The sequence below is a fragment of the Hermetia illucens genome, chromosome 4 (genome assembly GCF_905115235.1).
Source record: "Hermetia illucens chromosome 4, iHerIll2.2.curated.20191125, whole genome shotgun sequence".
NCBI classification, from domain to species: Eukaryota; Metazoa; Arthropoda; class Insecta; order Diptera; family Stratiomyidae; genus Hermetia; species Hermetia illucens.
The window spans coordinates 61,246,542-61,263,477 of NC_051852.1; the positions used below are offsets into that span (position 1 = coordinate 61,246,542).

At 42.3% G+C, this 16,936-nt stretch overlaps 1 protein-coding gene and 1 long non-coding RNA gene across 6 annotated transcripts in view; one reads left to right on the top strand and one right to left on the bottom strand.

Moving 5' to 3' along the window:
• The window catches only part of LOC119655847 (spore coat protein SP96), a 272,091-nt gene that overhangs the window by 59,913 nt on the left and 195,242 nt on the right, over positions 1-16,936 (bottom strand). For all 5 annotated transcript variants that reach the window (XM_038061967.1, XM_038061962.1, XM_038061966.1 and 2 more), the window contains one exon: positions 4,897-5,632. In XM_038061967.1, coding sequence (XP_037917895.1) covers positions 4,897-5,467 — 571 coding nt within the window. In that variant the 5' untranslated portion in view covers positions 5,468-5,632. The remainder of the gene's footprint in view (positions 1-4,896; positions 5,633-16,936) is intronic.
• LOC119655848 lies at positions 5,535-6,062 on the top strand. Its single transcript, XR_005249961.1, has 2 exons — positions 5,535-5,655; positions 5,727-6,062. It is a non-coding gene; the product is annotated as an uncharacterized LOC119655848 (long non-coding RNA).

Consider the following 16,936-nt stretch of genomic DNA (forward strand, 5'->3'; position numbering starts at 1 on the left):
TGTTGAAAACAATTATATTAGAAGTATAAATAATGGGAATAACAAGTAAAATTAAAGCAATTTCTACATAAAAAATTAAGAAAATATTGGCAATGGCGTTAAAATCCTTCTATTTTTTGAGCATAGAACCCACTATCGTGGCAATCGAAAAACCTACCCCTTCAATTTCGTGACGTTTAGCACCTGCCTTGGATTACATTTTTAATGCTTTAACTTTAAAGGTTACAGTGAAAAAAGCGTCAAAAATGTCCGCGAAATGATTTACTGCATGTCGTGAGCAAAGAGCATTTCCCATAGAATGTATAAGCAGAGGCTAATTCTCATTCTCAAGCCAAACCATATCTGGGTTAACCCTCGACTTACAGGCTAAATAATATTGGAAAATTATTCGAGTAGATAACAACAGATTACTTCCGATCACTGAAAAGGAGGGTGAACTCTCCGGGGATAAGTTATAATAGTTCTAAAGCCACACTCGACGAGGTTTAATGCTGTGCAATGATACAACTTGACGTGAAGAATGCCTTAAATTCTGCAAGATGGAGCAAAATACCAGAGCCGTCGCCACTTTGTTTCAAGGGTGGTTAGTTCGATTTTATGATATGCAGCTCCACTGTAGCAAGATGCAATGGAAAGGAAAATAAACAGAAGAAAAATTGAAGCCGCTTATCACCTAAGCACACTCTAAACATGTTGCATGTTTTCCTGAACAATCTCTGGCTTGCGTGATAGCAAGTTTGATCTGATGAGAAAAGGTCAACGTCTTTATGATTGGACTTATGTCAACCCGTCAACGGCAGTTCACAAGGAGTGAAACTGAATTGCAAGGAAGATGGAACGAGTCAGAAAAAGCCGCCGAACCTACAGAATTATATGGAATATTCGGATATGGATAGAACGAATCACGTTTCGACCTAGGACAACTTTCTAGTGGCGACGGAGGTTATTGACTATAAGGTGATCGCAACCATCCATAAGAAGCTTAAGGAGGAAGAAGTCAGTGGCAAGAAAGACCGAGAGCGGAATATGAACGGGAAAACAAGTGCAAAATAAATTCTGATTCAGTCCCAGGACGCACTATCGTATAGGATTTCCTCGGGAGAATATCCCACACGTCAACGGTATTTTTTGAAACTTTCCACATTCCATTAAAAACAAGTCGGGATACCGAAAGCTGGGCGTCTTTATTTTGCAGGTTGTCGTACGGAAGGTCGCGGTTAAAATCTCACTGGTGGCAGTGAGTTGACTTAGCTGTGAATGAGCTCCTGATCCAACATGGATTGTTGGGCCAGCGATTATTATTATGAGGAGAATTCATTATCTCTCAAGAAAATGTTTATTATCTACATTTAAAGGGGGTTTATTGTACTTCTTTTCTAATTTATAAACAAGTGGGCCAACATACAAGTTTTTTAATTTGTATATATCTAAAAATTCCAATTCAAAACTCAACAATATACATATGCACATATCCACAAAGCCATAAATATTATCTTCATTCTAAACAAACCAGTTACTGTACTTATGGATGTTTGCATCTAAATTGATTGTAGGCATCTGAATATTTCCACGTGTAGTTGATATGCTTCGATGACGTCATAGAGGTCAAATATCATACTTCTAGGGTGAACTAAAGGCGGATTTTCGAGTAATATACTATTATTGACTTTATTTGTACAGATATTGGGACCGGATATATGTTAAAGCCTAGTTTTCATATAGATGCAGAAGCGTTGCACCACTCTTTCGCATGGACCACACGTTTCCAAGTAAATTGGTGGTAACAGACAGATATTGAATCGATTTCAGGTTTTGTAGAAAACTTTAAATAAGAATGGGGAAAAGCGGCTTCTATATATATGGAACGTTAGCACTATATACTAGCTATTCCCGTTAATTATGACGTTAGCATCATTTTTCTATGGGTCAAGATGTAATATTTTTCTATAGGTCAAGATTAAGGTTTGGTGTGAAATTTGTGGGAGTGCGTGGTTTGTTGTTCCCTTTACATATAGCAAGTAGCGCCATTTTGTTTTAAGTTTAAAGGGGGGCTCCCCATACATGTACCTAGAGGGTGCAATTTTTTTTTCACTGAATGTAGTTATGTGCGTATCAAATGAAAGGGCTCAATTAGTACTTTCCAAAACTGGCCCCATATTTGACATCGGGTGAGGGCTCAAAATATGTCCCATAAAAAGTTTAACAGGTATCGTTCTCAGAACCGGAAAATCTGAAAAAAATCACAGTGTACCTAAACAAAATCTAGGTCTCAAAATACATCCCGTTCCGCTATCTGTATGAATAAAGTTAATAATAGTATATTAGCTTATTATAAAAACTTTTCCCGGAAACCCCCTTAAGTTGATGCTAGAACTACATTTGCATTTGTATAAAGGATGACCTAAGGCACAATTTAGTCAAGTTTGAAGAAAATCCAACTATTATTAATAAACAAAACTACCAGATGGAAAAGATTCGGGTAGTGGTTTCTACTATGTGCAGCTAATGTGAGGAGGAGGAGGAGACGGCCCCGCATTTTTTATGCAGCTGCCCGGCATCCTCCGATCTCAGACGAAGACACCTTCGCAAGGTTTTCTTCAACGAAGAATCTGCACACTCTCTGCCTCTGGAGAATGATTCGCTAAAGCCTGCGAACACCGTAGACGGGAAGCCATTGAATAGACAACTTACGGGGATAGTACAATGGTCCTAACAACGGCCTGAGTGCTTGGATCTGCGGCTTCCCCCAGTTAACTAAACTAACTGATTATTAACAAAGTTATATGTAGATGGTGAAACTTTGCCATTTGTTGTGAATTTCATGCATTCTACAACGTGTATAACGTCATCATCACATCGCAATTCGTTAATACCACAAGAAAGCGATCCCACCGGAGGGGGGGGGGGGAGGGGTCATAAAGAAACATTTTAAGTTTTTGGGTCATTTGTATATCAATATTAATTACTCCAGACAGATATGTGTGTATATGTAGGTATATAAACGCGCTCATGAAGTTTGTGGGTAGTTAATTTAGATAGATATATTAGTACATTAGACCAGCGGTATTCAATATACGAACTATATATGTACATATGTATACTTTTGTGCATGAAGTAAACCGGAAATATAAGTACGATCAATTTATATATGCATGGATATGTATAGTATTCGGTAATACGCAGTTTGTATGTTTAGGGTGAGAATAATATCAATGTCTATAATATGTAGGCATATCTTGTAGTTTGGAAAAATATGAAGGAATATTTTGGATTTGTAGCTATATACGGATGGAAAAATGTGCGTAGAAGTTTCTCACACAAGATAGACACAAAACATTTATACCCGAAGCGCGAGCTTCCGATATTCCGACTTGTCTCAGTATTCAGCATGATACGATCCTCTATGGTATGGTCAAATTCAAAAAGTTTGTAACGTACTCTTATGTCTACAAGTCTAGAACATGTGAATGGATAAATATCAGCGTGAATTTATTTTTAACGTTTATTTATTATCATGTTGGGTCGGGTCGAGCTGGCGCTCTGACTAATGCAAAACTGCGTTAATAACACGTCTAGTGTCTCAACAATATGGGAAGTGTTTTGGGGCCTAGATATAGTATTGAAACATTAATTTGTGAATGAAAGAAGAAATAACAAAAAAATTTGTACGGTCAGGCATGGGATCAATACCATGATTTGATCTATCTGCCATAAACTGGGAAAAGCGGGGGAAATCAGGAAAGCAGATATAAGCGATGCGAACAAAGGAGAGGACACCTCGCTAAAGTTACATAACTCTGCCTCGTGATGTTATACTTCATTGCAATTCCATAGGGCAGTCTCCAGTCAGTTTAGTGGTAGCTTCGGAATCTTGAAAATTTAGGCGCAATTTTAGGTTGACTTCACCAGCCACATATCTACATTTTATAGACACATAGCCACATCATTATAATCTTTTCATTTTTTTTTCGATTTAATTTCTTAAAATCAGGCCTGTCTCGTTTTAAGTATGTATTTTACTACTCCCCTCTCAACGTAAAACTTTGAAAAAATATGTATGATGCTAAGCAAAATTTACGGTATTAACAATTAGCAAGAATACAAAATGTCATGACAACAGGACCAATATTCAGTTAGAATACAGCGACATTAAGTCGAGCATGCTACCTGTCTTAAGGATCGGAAGTAGGTTTGTACCTCTACTTACAAGCAGAGGTGTCCTCCAAATTTAACAACCCTATTGGTTTTTTCCCCTGAGGTGTTAGTTGCCTTGCATTTTATATCGAACTCTAGATGTTAAATCCCGGGTTTTCCAAAGTTTTCAAAAAGAGCCTAAGAACGTTAACTGGAAAAACTGTAAACAATGGTAATTCCCTTAACATTGACGAATAAAAATAAATTGTAGTTTTAGTATAACATTTCCGAGAAAAACTTTCGTTCAAATATAATAATCATTTACTGGCAAAAATATCGGCGGAATAATGTCTTTTGGAGATAGTATATGTAATATTATACATACTATAAATTATTATGTAGGTATGTCCCAATAGACTAATTGGGAGACTTTATTCTGCTTTTATTATTATCCCATGCAATTTGAATTGATGTCACCATCGTTCGCCACCAATTTGCTTGTATGCATTCTTTACAATTTTGCTCGTTATACATCCAGGACACCTCAACAACGTCCCTTAATAAATTTTCTAGTGAAATCCGGCATTAAGTAATTTGGTTTGTTCCAACTTGCATCCCAAGTACGAAATTTAGTTCGTCGTACTTAGTCTGGCTACGAACTACAGGTGAAGCTTATTTCAACAATTCACGGTGTACGATAAATCGGTATTCATGTCGGAGAGACTAAAAGCAAACTAAATTAATTAACATCTAAATTCTTACCCGTAGGATAAATGATTATCACTGGTCGTTTGCTAGATGTGAGTATGGTTGCTGCAGTTGCAGTCGCCGCTGGAGTTGTAGTTTTGTTTGCGGAGTGTAAGGGTATTGTTGTTGACGTAGTGGCAGATGCACCTTGCAACTCCACGGCTGTTGCTGCATTCCGTTGCAAATTTGATGTGCTTTGTACTGTTGTTAATACTCCGTTGCTGGTGGCAGACGATGTCTTTGCTGTGCCACTGCCTGGGGAAGGACCGCCGGCATTACTAGCAGAAAGTGAAGCTAGAGTGTTTCCTCGTAGGAAATGCAATGAGGAATGGGATAACCGTGACCATGACGAGAACATGGGAGCAGGTGGTAGGAAAGATGATGCTGAAGACCGTGACAATTCAGGATCATTTCCAATAGATGAATATTCATCTCTACTGGACGGGAGCGGGAGAGATGGAGCTAAATCGAGATGAAATGACCTCTTCCAATTGCTGTTGTTATTTTCACTAGTGAGTTGGATTACACTCTGGAGGGGACTACTTGCTGATGCTTCTGCTGTTGATGTTACAGCACTCGCGGTCATTATGGCTGCTAAACCTGCTACCAAAGCCGCTTTTATGGCCACTTTTTGTACAGGAAAGATGTTGATTATTGTTGAAAATAATGGTGTCACTAGGTTTGAGTCGGTGGGAGATGAAGGAAAATGTTTCGGCTGTCGCTATGAGTGTTTTAATTTATTGTGTGACATCTGAAAAAGAAGCAAATAGTACAGTAAGCATGAGCATTAATGGTGTTTTATAAATGAAAATTAAATTGACTAAAATTGTGTTTCCATTTTGCAGAAAACTATCACGAATGAAGTTATCGAAGTGTAGGTTCAAATTGAGATTATGTTATTCCTATAAGCTGATTCTCTGCGGAAAGGACACATATTGTAGAAGAAGGACACATAATGGAGATGATAGAAGTATTGAAGGAGGTCAAGCATGTATCGTTTGAAATGTACGGAAGTTTTTTCATAGATAAGCAAACACCTGAAAATTTTCTTGACTTTATCTTCAAAGTCCACTTATGAAGGCAACATGTAGTCACCGAAATGCGTATCTGGGTAGATAAAATAAAATAAATCACTGGCCTAAAGAAAGAATTTTATTTTTTAATAAATAAGTTAGCACTATTTGAAATAATTAAAACTTGCTTTTTTCTATTCATTAGTCTAAGATTTGTTAGCACTGATGAAGGGAACAAATATCGATATTTGCAAGACCAACATTCATAATAATAATAATCGTTGGCGCAACCATCCATATTGGATCAGGGCTTTGAAGTGTGTTAGAGCACTTCATTTAAGACCGTCACGGTACACTACAGTACATTGTAGGAGGCAATGTAGTCAGCATTGCGCTCGACCGAGATTATTACTCTGATTTGACTCAGGTACTCATTCACAGCTGAGTCGACTGGTATCCGACGTCAAGTCACGATACAAATCCCACTGCCACCAGCGAGATTTGAACAGCGGCCTTCCGTATGACAACCCAGTGCTCTAACCACAGCTATTCGGACACACGGACAAGACCAGCATTAGCGAATAGAAAAAAGCAGGTTTTATTTATTTCAAATAATTTAAATCGCGTAATTACACTCACAAGATAACACTATCAGGGCAAACGAGAAACCTCTAATGAAGCCGTTGGAAATATTCTGTTTCCTTCAGAATACGCATTTTTTCCATTCGAAATTTCTTGACTTAAGGGGGTCATCCCGTGGGTGGGATCTGTGGAATCGAATTTTTGGGCATCAATTGTATCTAGATATAGTGCAGAATATATGAGTAAAGTGATTTTTTGATATTCGCAGTCGTTTGGAAATTATAGTGGTCAACACGTGGTAAGTCACATGCTAGATTTATGTCGATCGCCGTAATGAAGCTCGTATTTATCGGTCCGCATAACGTTCGAATGACTTCCCTAAAAGGACAAGAATTGAAACCAAGGCTGTACATGTGTTTCTTCAAGAAACCTAAGATTTGTGGATTAGGTATAGCAGACTAAGAGTCAGTTAAGGTTTTCTGGCTAAAAATCGCATTTTACTTTTTAAATGCGTTTTACCAAAACCGCATGCTGAAAAACGGCTCCCACCATAGCCCAAAATCTATCAAACCAAATTCTTTGAAATTTTCACGCCTTATTAAGAACATATTACTACGGTCCGCGAACTAGGATAATTGCGATTCATTCAGTAGTTTTTTTTTATACATTAAAGAAGCCTTAAAAAAACACTAAAATTCAGAAAAAAAAGTTTAACACAGCACCAAAAATGTAGCTTTTAATATTTTTTAATAATCCTAGTTTGCGGACTTTAGTTAAGTCTTGACGTTATTTGTATTTGTGTCTTCATCCAGTTCTTCAGAAGAAAATTCTAAAAAAAGCCAAAAAAGCGGCCTTCACACGGGATGACTCCCTTAAGTTATGATTAACAACGTTGAGGAAGCTTTTTATCCTTTTTCGCAATAACACACTTTTTTAGTGATAATCAATTTTTGCCCCCGGAACATTTTTAAAAATTCAATTAACTTCAATTAACCTTCGAAACCACGAAAAGAATTGGAAAATACTAATTCTAGAATGGAAAAGCCTGAATTTGAAATGGAAGATTCTGAAATTGATTTGGAAAAATGTAAAGTCAATTTGGAAAAGTCTGAATTTAATTTGTAATATTCTGAATAAGTCTTGCAAAACCTATGGAAGATTTTTTTTTTCTTTTTTTGTGCGTACACGGAGGTGGAAAATCTTAGAAAGACAGGTCCACCGCAGCTCCGCCGCCCGAACGGCGGAACAACAGCGGGCGCGTGTGGGATTCACACCCACTAAAAACCACCCCCGGTCTCTCCAGCCCCAGCCCCGCGGGACCACCATTGAGGTATTACATCGCGGGGTAGGTTTGCTCTTAGGCACTCATCCTTCTCCTATTTGAAGCTTTCCTCCTTCTTTGTTCCTTCTGCAACTCCTCCTGCATTTGGATGATTGCGGAGCCAACCGCAATCCACTTCTCCTCGGACTCCAGCATCTCAGTAACCAAGCTCTCCGGGGTCACGCTCCTGCCCAGCACCTGGTTTAAGCTCCTTCTCTCCAGCGCAAATCGTGGGCAGTGAAACATCACATGCTCTGGATCCTCCGGTATGCCATCGCATCTGGGACAGTTCGGAGAATCATCCAACCCAAAGCGGTGCAGATACTGCCTGTAGCAACCACCGTGTCCCGTGAGGAACTGGGTAATGTGGTAGTTGGTCTCCCCATGTTTTCGCTCACCCTAATGTTGGGAATGAGCCTGTGCGTCCACCGACCTTTCGCAGACTCGTCCTATCTGCGTTGCCAGAGATCAAGCGACTCTGACCTTGCCGCATTTCTACGCTGTGCATGCCCCTCCATATGCCTTGCATTGTACAGGACACTCATTTCTTTGGCCAGAATGTCAACCGGGATCATGCCTGCCACCACCAATACTGCCTCATCTGATGTGGTTCTAAAAGCACTGCAAACCCTCAAAGCCATCCGCCGGTAAACCGAGTTCATCTGCTTCCGTCTCTGAGAGTTTGCAAGCGCCTCTGCCCACACAGGCGACAAGTAGAGCAGGATGGAGCGCACCACTGCGGCTAGCACCAACCTCCGGCAGTGTTTCGGCCCACCAATATTTGGCAACATTTTTGCAAGTGCCGTGGTGGCACTGGCTGCCTTTTGGCATGCATACTCTAGGTGTTCCCTAAAACTCAATTTGGTATTTGATAGCCGGCTTTGATACAACCATATGTCCACCGACCTCCACTTTTACAGTGTTACTTTTCCTGCGTTTCGTTATTAAGATCGCTTCCGTTTTCGTGTCCGCCAAGGTCAGCCCGACCTTTTCTAGCCAGGACTTTACCGCTCTCACTGTTGCCGTTGCGTAAACCTCCACATCTTCTGGGTGTTTTGCTTCAACAGCCACAGCTAGGTCATCAGCAAAGCCGACAATCGTAGTCCCCTCTGGGACGAGAAGAGCAAGCACCCCATTATACATGATATTCCACAACAGGGGACCAAGTACCGATCCCTGTGGTACCCCGACTGTGACAATGTACTCTTTGGGGCCCTCATCCGTCCCGTACCAGAGAGTCCTCTCTGACAGGTAGTTTTCCACTAAATTCGCTAAGTATCCGGGGACACCTATGTCAGCCAACGCCCCTTTAATTCTATTCTAGTTGGCCGAGTTGAATGCGTTTTTGACACCCAACGCTACCACGGCACAGCAGCCGCCAGAAATCAGTGCACCTTTTGCCAGGTTTACCACCATGCCAATTGCGTCCACCGTAGAGTGGGCGCGTCGAAAACCAAACTGGCGTTCCGACAAACCATTGCTGGCTTCGACGATGGGCAGGAGTCTATTGTAGATGAGTCTCTCCATCATCTTCCTCATTGTATCCAACAGGCAGATAGGACGATAAGACGCTGGGTTTCCAGGTGGCTTGCCAGGCTTCGGAAGCAACACCAACTTTTGCTTTTTCCACTGGGCAGGGAATATTCCTTCTTTTAGGCACGCCTCGAAGGTGTTGGCGAAAAGTTCGGGCCTAGTCTTCACTGCCAGTTTCAAAGCTCGGTTGGGGATGCCATCCAAACCTGGGGCCTTGTTGTCACTGAACCTAGCACATATTTCCCGCAGCTCCTCCACAGTTACAGGCGGTATTGTGCCGTCATTTAGCTGGACAAAAATTTTCCTTCCCCTATTTTCATGGTGAGGGAACAGAGTGGTAACAATGTGTTTCAGGAGGAGCGGACAGGTCACCTGGGGTGATTTCCGCAGCCTTTTCATCACCACTCTGTAAGCCTCGCCCCAAGGGTTTATGTCGGCATGGTCGAACAGCTGTTTGAAGCAGTTCTTTTTGTTCTTCCGAATGGCTTCCTTTAGGCGGGTACGCAATTGCTTGTGTGCCTCCTCACGACCGTCGCCACCGGGTTTTCCCCTGAGCCTCTGGCAAACCCTCCTTGCCCGAGAACATGCGACTCGCAAACTTGCGATTTCGTTGTTCGACCAGTAGTAGGGTTGCCTACTGGGGAGCAATCGCCTTCTGGGCATAGTAGCATCGCATGCTTCCATCACCCATCGAGTGATCTGGGTGGCTTTCTCTCCAGCCGTACCACTCAGGGATATGTCGGATTTGAGCACCGCGGAAAACGTGTCCCCCTCGAAAGCTTTCACTGTCCAGCCAAGTATACCACCCGGCATTCTGCGAAAACTTTTTTTCGAGCTCGATCCGCCCTTGATCTCTATGCAGATTGCCTGGTGGTCAGTGTGAGTATAGTCCTCACTGATATGCCAAGCGATTCTACTGGCTAAAGTGGCACTCACGTATGTCAGGTCCACTATAGACCCCAGGCCCCTTCCCCGGAAAGTGTACGAAGACCCAACATTCGCCAGTACCACGTCCAGCTCCGCGAATGCTTCGAGGAGAACACGTCCCCTCACATTTGTTATCCGACTGCCCCATTCGAGAGCCCACGCATTGAAAACGCCTCCAATTATGATCGGCCAACGTCCTCTTGCATCCAAAACAAGAGCAGCAAGCATCCGCTCATACTCGACGAGTGTAGCGCTGGGTGGAGCATAGCAGCTGTAGATGGGGATGCCCTTCACCTTCGCTCTGATGAAGCCCTCCTCCGGGTGCTCCATTATTTCCTGGAAGGCTTGTTCTCCACAAGTCCACAGCGCTGCTTGGCCCGTTTGGTCTTTGACCCAAACGCTACCACCGCGGTTTCGGTATGGTTCACTTAGTATGGCCACATCGATGTTTTTCTCGCGGATGGTTTGCGCGAGTAGATCCTGCGCCGCCTCGCAGTGGTTGAAGTTGAGGTATTCCGGGCACCTGCTGCTGCCTGCAATGTGCCGATGGTCCACACCCTCCTTTCCTTTGCACAGTAGACAATTTGGGTCAGCTCCGCAGTCCTTCCTGATGTGGCCTTCCACTCCGCATCTCCTGCATTGCTTTGACCTGTCATTTAGACTAGTGCATGCCTTCGCAATGTGACCAAAGCCAAGGCATCTAAAGCACCGTTTTAACGCCACCTGTTCCCTAAGGCGACACATAACCCAGCCTATTCTCACTCTCCCTGCTGCTAACAGTTTGAGTGCGTTCTCCACTGGTAGGCTGATGATGGCGGTTTGTGTTCCCCCATAGGCTTTTCTTAGCGCTTCGCGAACCTCCTCCTTCGTCGTGATTTCATCTATATCTTTGCAGATTATAGTGATCTCCGGCCTGCTAGCTCTTATGTCGGCTTCCTGGCCTAAAGTCTTCCCGATTTGGCTTAAGAATTTGTCCGCGGTTACATCCTTGGATTTCTTAAGTTCTCCCTTCTGCGACCGTCTAATACGGCTGACGTTGTCCCCCAAATTGGTGAGTTCGGGTCTGCCTTCACTTTCCTGAGAATGTCGGCGTATGACCCTTCGCCCCGTTTGGAAATGAAAATCACCTCCGGTCTAATCTTCCTCCGATAATTTCTTTTCCGCGGTTCTACCTTACTCCAAGCTTCCGCATCCGCTTTGAAGGTTCGATCCCTTTTCTCGAGGTAGCCACCGCAGTATTTTCACTGGTAGCTTCAGACATAATTTTCATGAACTCCGCCTTTTTGGGAGAGTCCTTTTTTCTTTTCGGGGTTTGCTGGCCTGTTGAGTCATTCAGCTTCTCGCGCAGCCTCTTCCCCGGTTTCTCCCCTTTTGTGTTTTGAACCGGCGTTACTTGAGTTGCCTGGTTCACTTTTCCAATCGGCGACTTCCCTACTCGTTCATCCTGGGCCTTGCCGTACATCAAACGGATGCCTCTTATCATGGCCCTTATACTTTGGTGAAAGTTCCTGCGCTCCTTTATAAACTCACACAGCTCTATGATCTTTTTACCGAGGGCAGTAAAGGCAGCTCCAGACTGATCATTGCCCAAAACATCGCTCGGGTGAATCGGCGTCAGTGATTCTTCCTCATCGAAGACTCCCGCTATACGCTTCCCACTGGGGGTAGCGATCGTGGGGGCTTGTGCCCGTGTGGGAGGGGATCTGCGAAAAATTGAGCTCCTTCTGAACGGATCCATCACTGGAGACAGTTCAAGTTCCTCCCGTACGCTTGTAACCTATGGAGCGAAGGGGGGCGACAATATACTGTTTTATTTGGAACCTGTATTTCCGTTCATGCAAAGGTCAAGCAGTCAATTTAATGCCAAAAAAAATAACAGGCGGCTTCGAATGTGGCACAGGACGAATGGCTAATCTAGGTTGAAAAAAATATTTTATTAGTCTTTTTATAGTAAATTTTACACCGATCACGAATATACTCCGCATGATATGATATAAGTGTAACGATAGGGAGCTATTGGTAAAAGCAACCTTTTCTGCTGGTTGTGTGAATAATTTCCATGAATTATGGACACTCTTTGGAAAAAAATTTCTTGCACTATTACCTATTATTATTTGGAAAGTCGAAACTTCGCTTTGGTGGATTCATTATCAAACCAAGCTCCGTTTTTCATTTAGAGTAAATCTTTAATTTTCTGTTTTCCATTTTGTATTTTTATGATTGCTGCTTTATGTAGTATGTAGTATTTTTAATGTTCTGTGTAAAATAAAGCGTTCTTAAAATTGACTACACTGTATAATGTTTACTATATATAATTTATCCGTCTACCCGTCGGCCACATGCGCTTTCTTCGGAAATTACTACATTTATTAAGGTGAAATGTGATGAAATCATATAGACTAAGAAATCCCAAGTATACAGTGCAGGGTATTATTTTGCGTGATGTTCAAATAGAGTCCGCATATAATTAAAGAGAGAGTGACAAATGTGTTTTCTCGAATATAGTCATGTGTGGAATTAAATGAAAGGTTTCAATTACTATTTTACGAGACAGATTCTAGGTTTGTCATCCGTGCAAAGGGCCAAAAGGTACAAGGTTAGCATTAGTAAGGGCGCATTTTCATATTCAACGCAAAAATTTGATAAAACCACATTTCATACTTATTCCTTTTTAAAGGAAGTTAGGAATCAAATATTAATATATTATGGAATTTTACTGGAAAATTCACCCGGGGATTATAGGTCCTAGGGCGAAAAGTGGATTGATATCCACGATGGAGCATAAAACCCGGGAAACGCCTGCTGAACCAACACCAACCGTTATACTCATCATCAACATCAACGGTGCAACAAACGGTATCCGGTCTAGACCTGCCTTAATAAGGAACTCCAGACATCCCGGTTTTGCGCTGTGGTCCACCAATTCGATATCCCTAAAAGGTGTCTGGCGTCCTGGCCTACACTATCGCTCCATGTTAGGCAGGGTCTGCCTCTTCTTCTTTTTCTATCATAGATATTGCCCTTATAGACTTTCTGGGTGGGATCATCCTCATCCACACGGATTAAGTGACCCGCCCACCGTAACCCATTGAGCCGAATTTTATCCACAACCGGACGGTCATGGTATCGCTCATAGATTTCGTCATTGTGTAGGCTACGGAATCGTCCATCCTCATGTAGGGTGCCAAAAATTCTTCGGAGGATTTTTCTCTCGAACGCGGCCCAGAGTTCGCAATTTTTTTTGCTAAGAACCTAAGTTTCCGAAGAATACATGAGGACTGGCAAGGTTATAGTCTTGTACAGTAAAAGCTTTGACCCTATGGTGAGACGTTTCGAGCGGAACAGTTTTTGTAAGCTGAAATAGGCCCTGTTGGCTGACAACAACCGTGCGCGGATTTCAACGTTGTAGCTGTTATCGGTTGTGATTTTCGACCCTAGATAGGAGAAATTGTCAACGGTCTCAAAGTTACATTCTCCTATTCTTATTCTTCCTGTGCGGTTTGATGTTGTTGGTTGGTTCGTCATCGGTGCTGACGTTGCCACCATACCAGAACGGCTGGTTTCACGATGAATGTAAGCTAGCAATGGAACGAAAGGATGCTGCTTACGAGTAATGTTGCATAGACGGAAGGAGGAAGCCTGGGATAACCAACAGGTCTGTGAATTCGAAAAGTATAGGGAATAACGGCACTAGGCGCGGAAGTTTTACCAACAAGCCAGCGGGATAAAGCTTTATACATCTCGATGATCATCCTGCCGAGACAAAGAGGGAAATCTGATTTCCGACAGAATGGACATATTGGAGTGATGGGTTGAGTATTTTGATGAACTGCTCAATAGCCAAGATATCGTCGACTTGGAGGTCCCGTCAACTGAAGATGACAGGCAAATACTGCTACCACTAAACATAGAAAAAACAATCCGTGAAATCCATCGGCTTAAAAACCATAAGTCGCCAGGAGGCGATGGAATTTCAGCCGAATTGGCTAAATACGGAAGCGACCAAATACACCCAGCGGTTCATCAACTAATGTTCAAATGTCGGGCAGCAAATTAATGCCTGACGACTGGCAACAAAGCATTATCTGTTCCATACATAAAAAGGGAGATATCACACAGTGCAGCAATTATAGAGGTATCACGCTTCTGAGTACTATCTAGAGATATTCTCTGCTATCCTGCTAGGCCGCATAGCCCCATGTGCCCAGAGGCTTCACTCCAGGAAAATTTGAAGCAGATCAGGTTTTCCCCCTGCAGCAAGCGGTGGAAAAACTGTTGGAATATGGACATCAGTTGCACCGTCTTTTCATCGACTTTAAAGCCGCCTATGATAGCATAGCCAGGGTAAAACTGTACACGGCCATGAGAGAATTCTGTACCCCAACGAAATTGGTAAGACTGATTAGGCCGACCCTGACCAATGTGCGAGGCCCGATAAATGCAGCAGGGCGAGATCTCGGGCTGCACATTAATGAAGGCAGGACGAAGTACATAGTAGCACCAGCACCAGAAACAACAACATCAAATCACACTGGTGGAACCTAAATTGGAGGCTAAAGCTTTGAGATCGTTGATAATTTCTCTTATCTAGGGTAGGAAATCAAAACCGATAACAGCTAACCTTGCACAGTCGGTGGTTGCTAACAGAGCCTATCTCAGCTTACAAAAACTATTCAGCTTGAAACAGGTTACCAGTGGGTATTTGTACAAAAAAATGATTTTGCCAGTCCTCATGTATTCTACAGAAAATTGCGACTTTTAGCCGCGTTCGAGAGAAGAATCATCCGAAGAATTTTTGGCTCCCTACATGAGGGTGGACAACTCTACGACGATGAAATTTATGATCCATTGCGATACGCGTGTCACTTAATCCGTATGATAGGGATGATTCAGCCCGAAAAGTCTACAAGGGCAATATCGATGGTAGAAAATGGTGTCGTATCTGAGCACTGGACCTGGGATCCAATACAGTGGGTCAGTGAGTTCTTTAATCGGGTTATTCAGGAATGTAGAACATCATCTGACTGGAAAAAATCACCACAGTTCCAATATGGAAAAAAAGGCAATCCAGTAGAGTGTTTAAATTACCATCCGACCCGGTTGCTGTCTCATGCCATGAAGATTTTTCAACACATTCTTGGCCGTATTCGCAATATCGTTCAAATAACCGTGAATCAAGCCGGGTTTGACAAGAACTACTTGCTTAATATAACAATGTTCTGCATGAAAAAAATCTTCAAAAAAATTCGGTCACCATTACTTTTTACGATACACTGTGTAATCGCACGCTACTGAACGAGAATTGTCCCTATACCTCTGCTGCAGTCGGAGTTGGGTGGGGGAGAATAAGTCAACACTGGTTACAAGTGGAGGATACACTGTGTATCGAGTCCGCTACGGGCAGGGGCTGAGTCTGATATACAGTATGTCGTTGGACTAGTGGTGTGACACGCTTAGATTACATTCCCCGATCGTGGAAAACTTACTCAAAAGGCGTCTTCGATGGTATGGCCACGTAACTAACGCTAACGATAATTCACTTGCCAAGGTTGATCTAATCATCGAGGCGATGGGAAACGACCAAAGGCCGGCCGAAACAATGGTGGCTTGACACGGTAGATGGTGATTTGAAAACGCCCCGATTATATTCACCTCAGGCAAATGACAGAGCAAAATGGCGCAACCGATCACGTCAAGCCGATCTCACTTGTGGACCGGACAAAGGCTGAAGAAAAAGAGGACGACCGAAGGCAACTCACTAATACCAAATTATTGAATTTAATGTTTGGACAGCCTGAGACTACTTGTGACTTGTTTATTTCTACATACTTGGCTTGCCAATAAAGCGGGTCTCTGCTGAATTCGAAATGCTAGATCTACATATTTGCCAAATTTCAAGGAACCGACGTATATTCAAACGTGTGGATAGAGTTTTTGGCTTCGTTTGTGTAGATGTGGCCCGCCAAAAAAAATCTATGCACGTTTTTTTTGGTGGTATAACTATTATGTTGATGCAAACATAACCTATTACTATTCCTGATGAATACATATACGCACATACCTATCTAAATTGATAGCACGCATCTGAATACTTCGCTTTACTCGATATGCCAAAGCGTATATACGGACATATATAAGTACGTAAATTGGATACCGCTAGTAGTAACGCACATATGCCCATCCATATGCGCATGGCTAGTATAGAGGTATGCAATCGTGTGCCGCCGGGATATTTCAGTTGACCTGCAGTTAATCGCTGGCTGATCTGCGCAATATTCGCCAGTTACCGTGGATAGTCTAGCTCCTTCCTTTTCCCTTTCCGACAGCTATCATACATGAACTTAGGTTCCAGTTTTCAAGTGCAAAAAATTTATTTTCCTAAAACAGACTTTTCAAATTCAAATTTCTCAATTTGCGACAATTTCAAAATCATATATTTGAGAAGTATTTTCGACATGCAACATGTAACTTCTTCTTTTAATCAAGCCACAACAGAAAGGGCTTAGTCATTAGGCATTAGGCCTTAATCTTTTAGTATAAAAAGTTGCCGCCAAGGATCAATAGAATTACATTACAAAACAAAATCATTACCAGCTGAAAACAAGAATACGAGAATCCATGGAAACTTGATTGCTATAATTACTTCAAATTAAAAAGTATCATTTAATCATAGGTACAA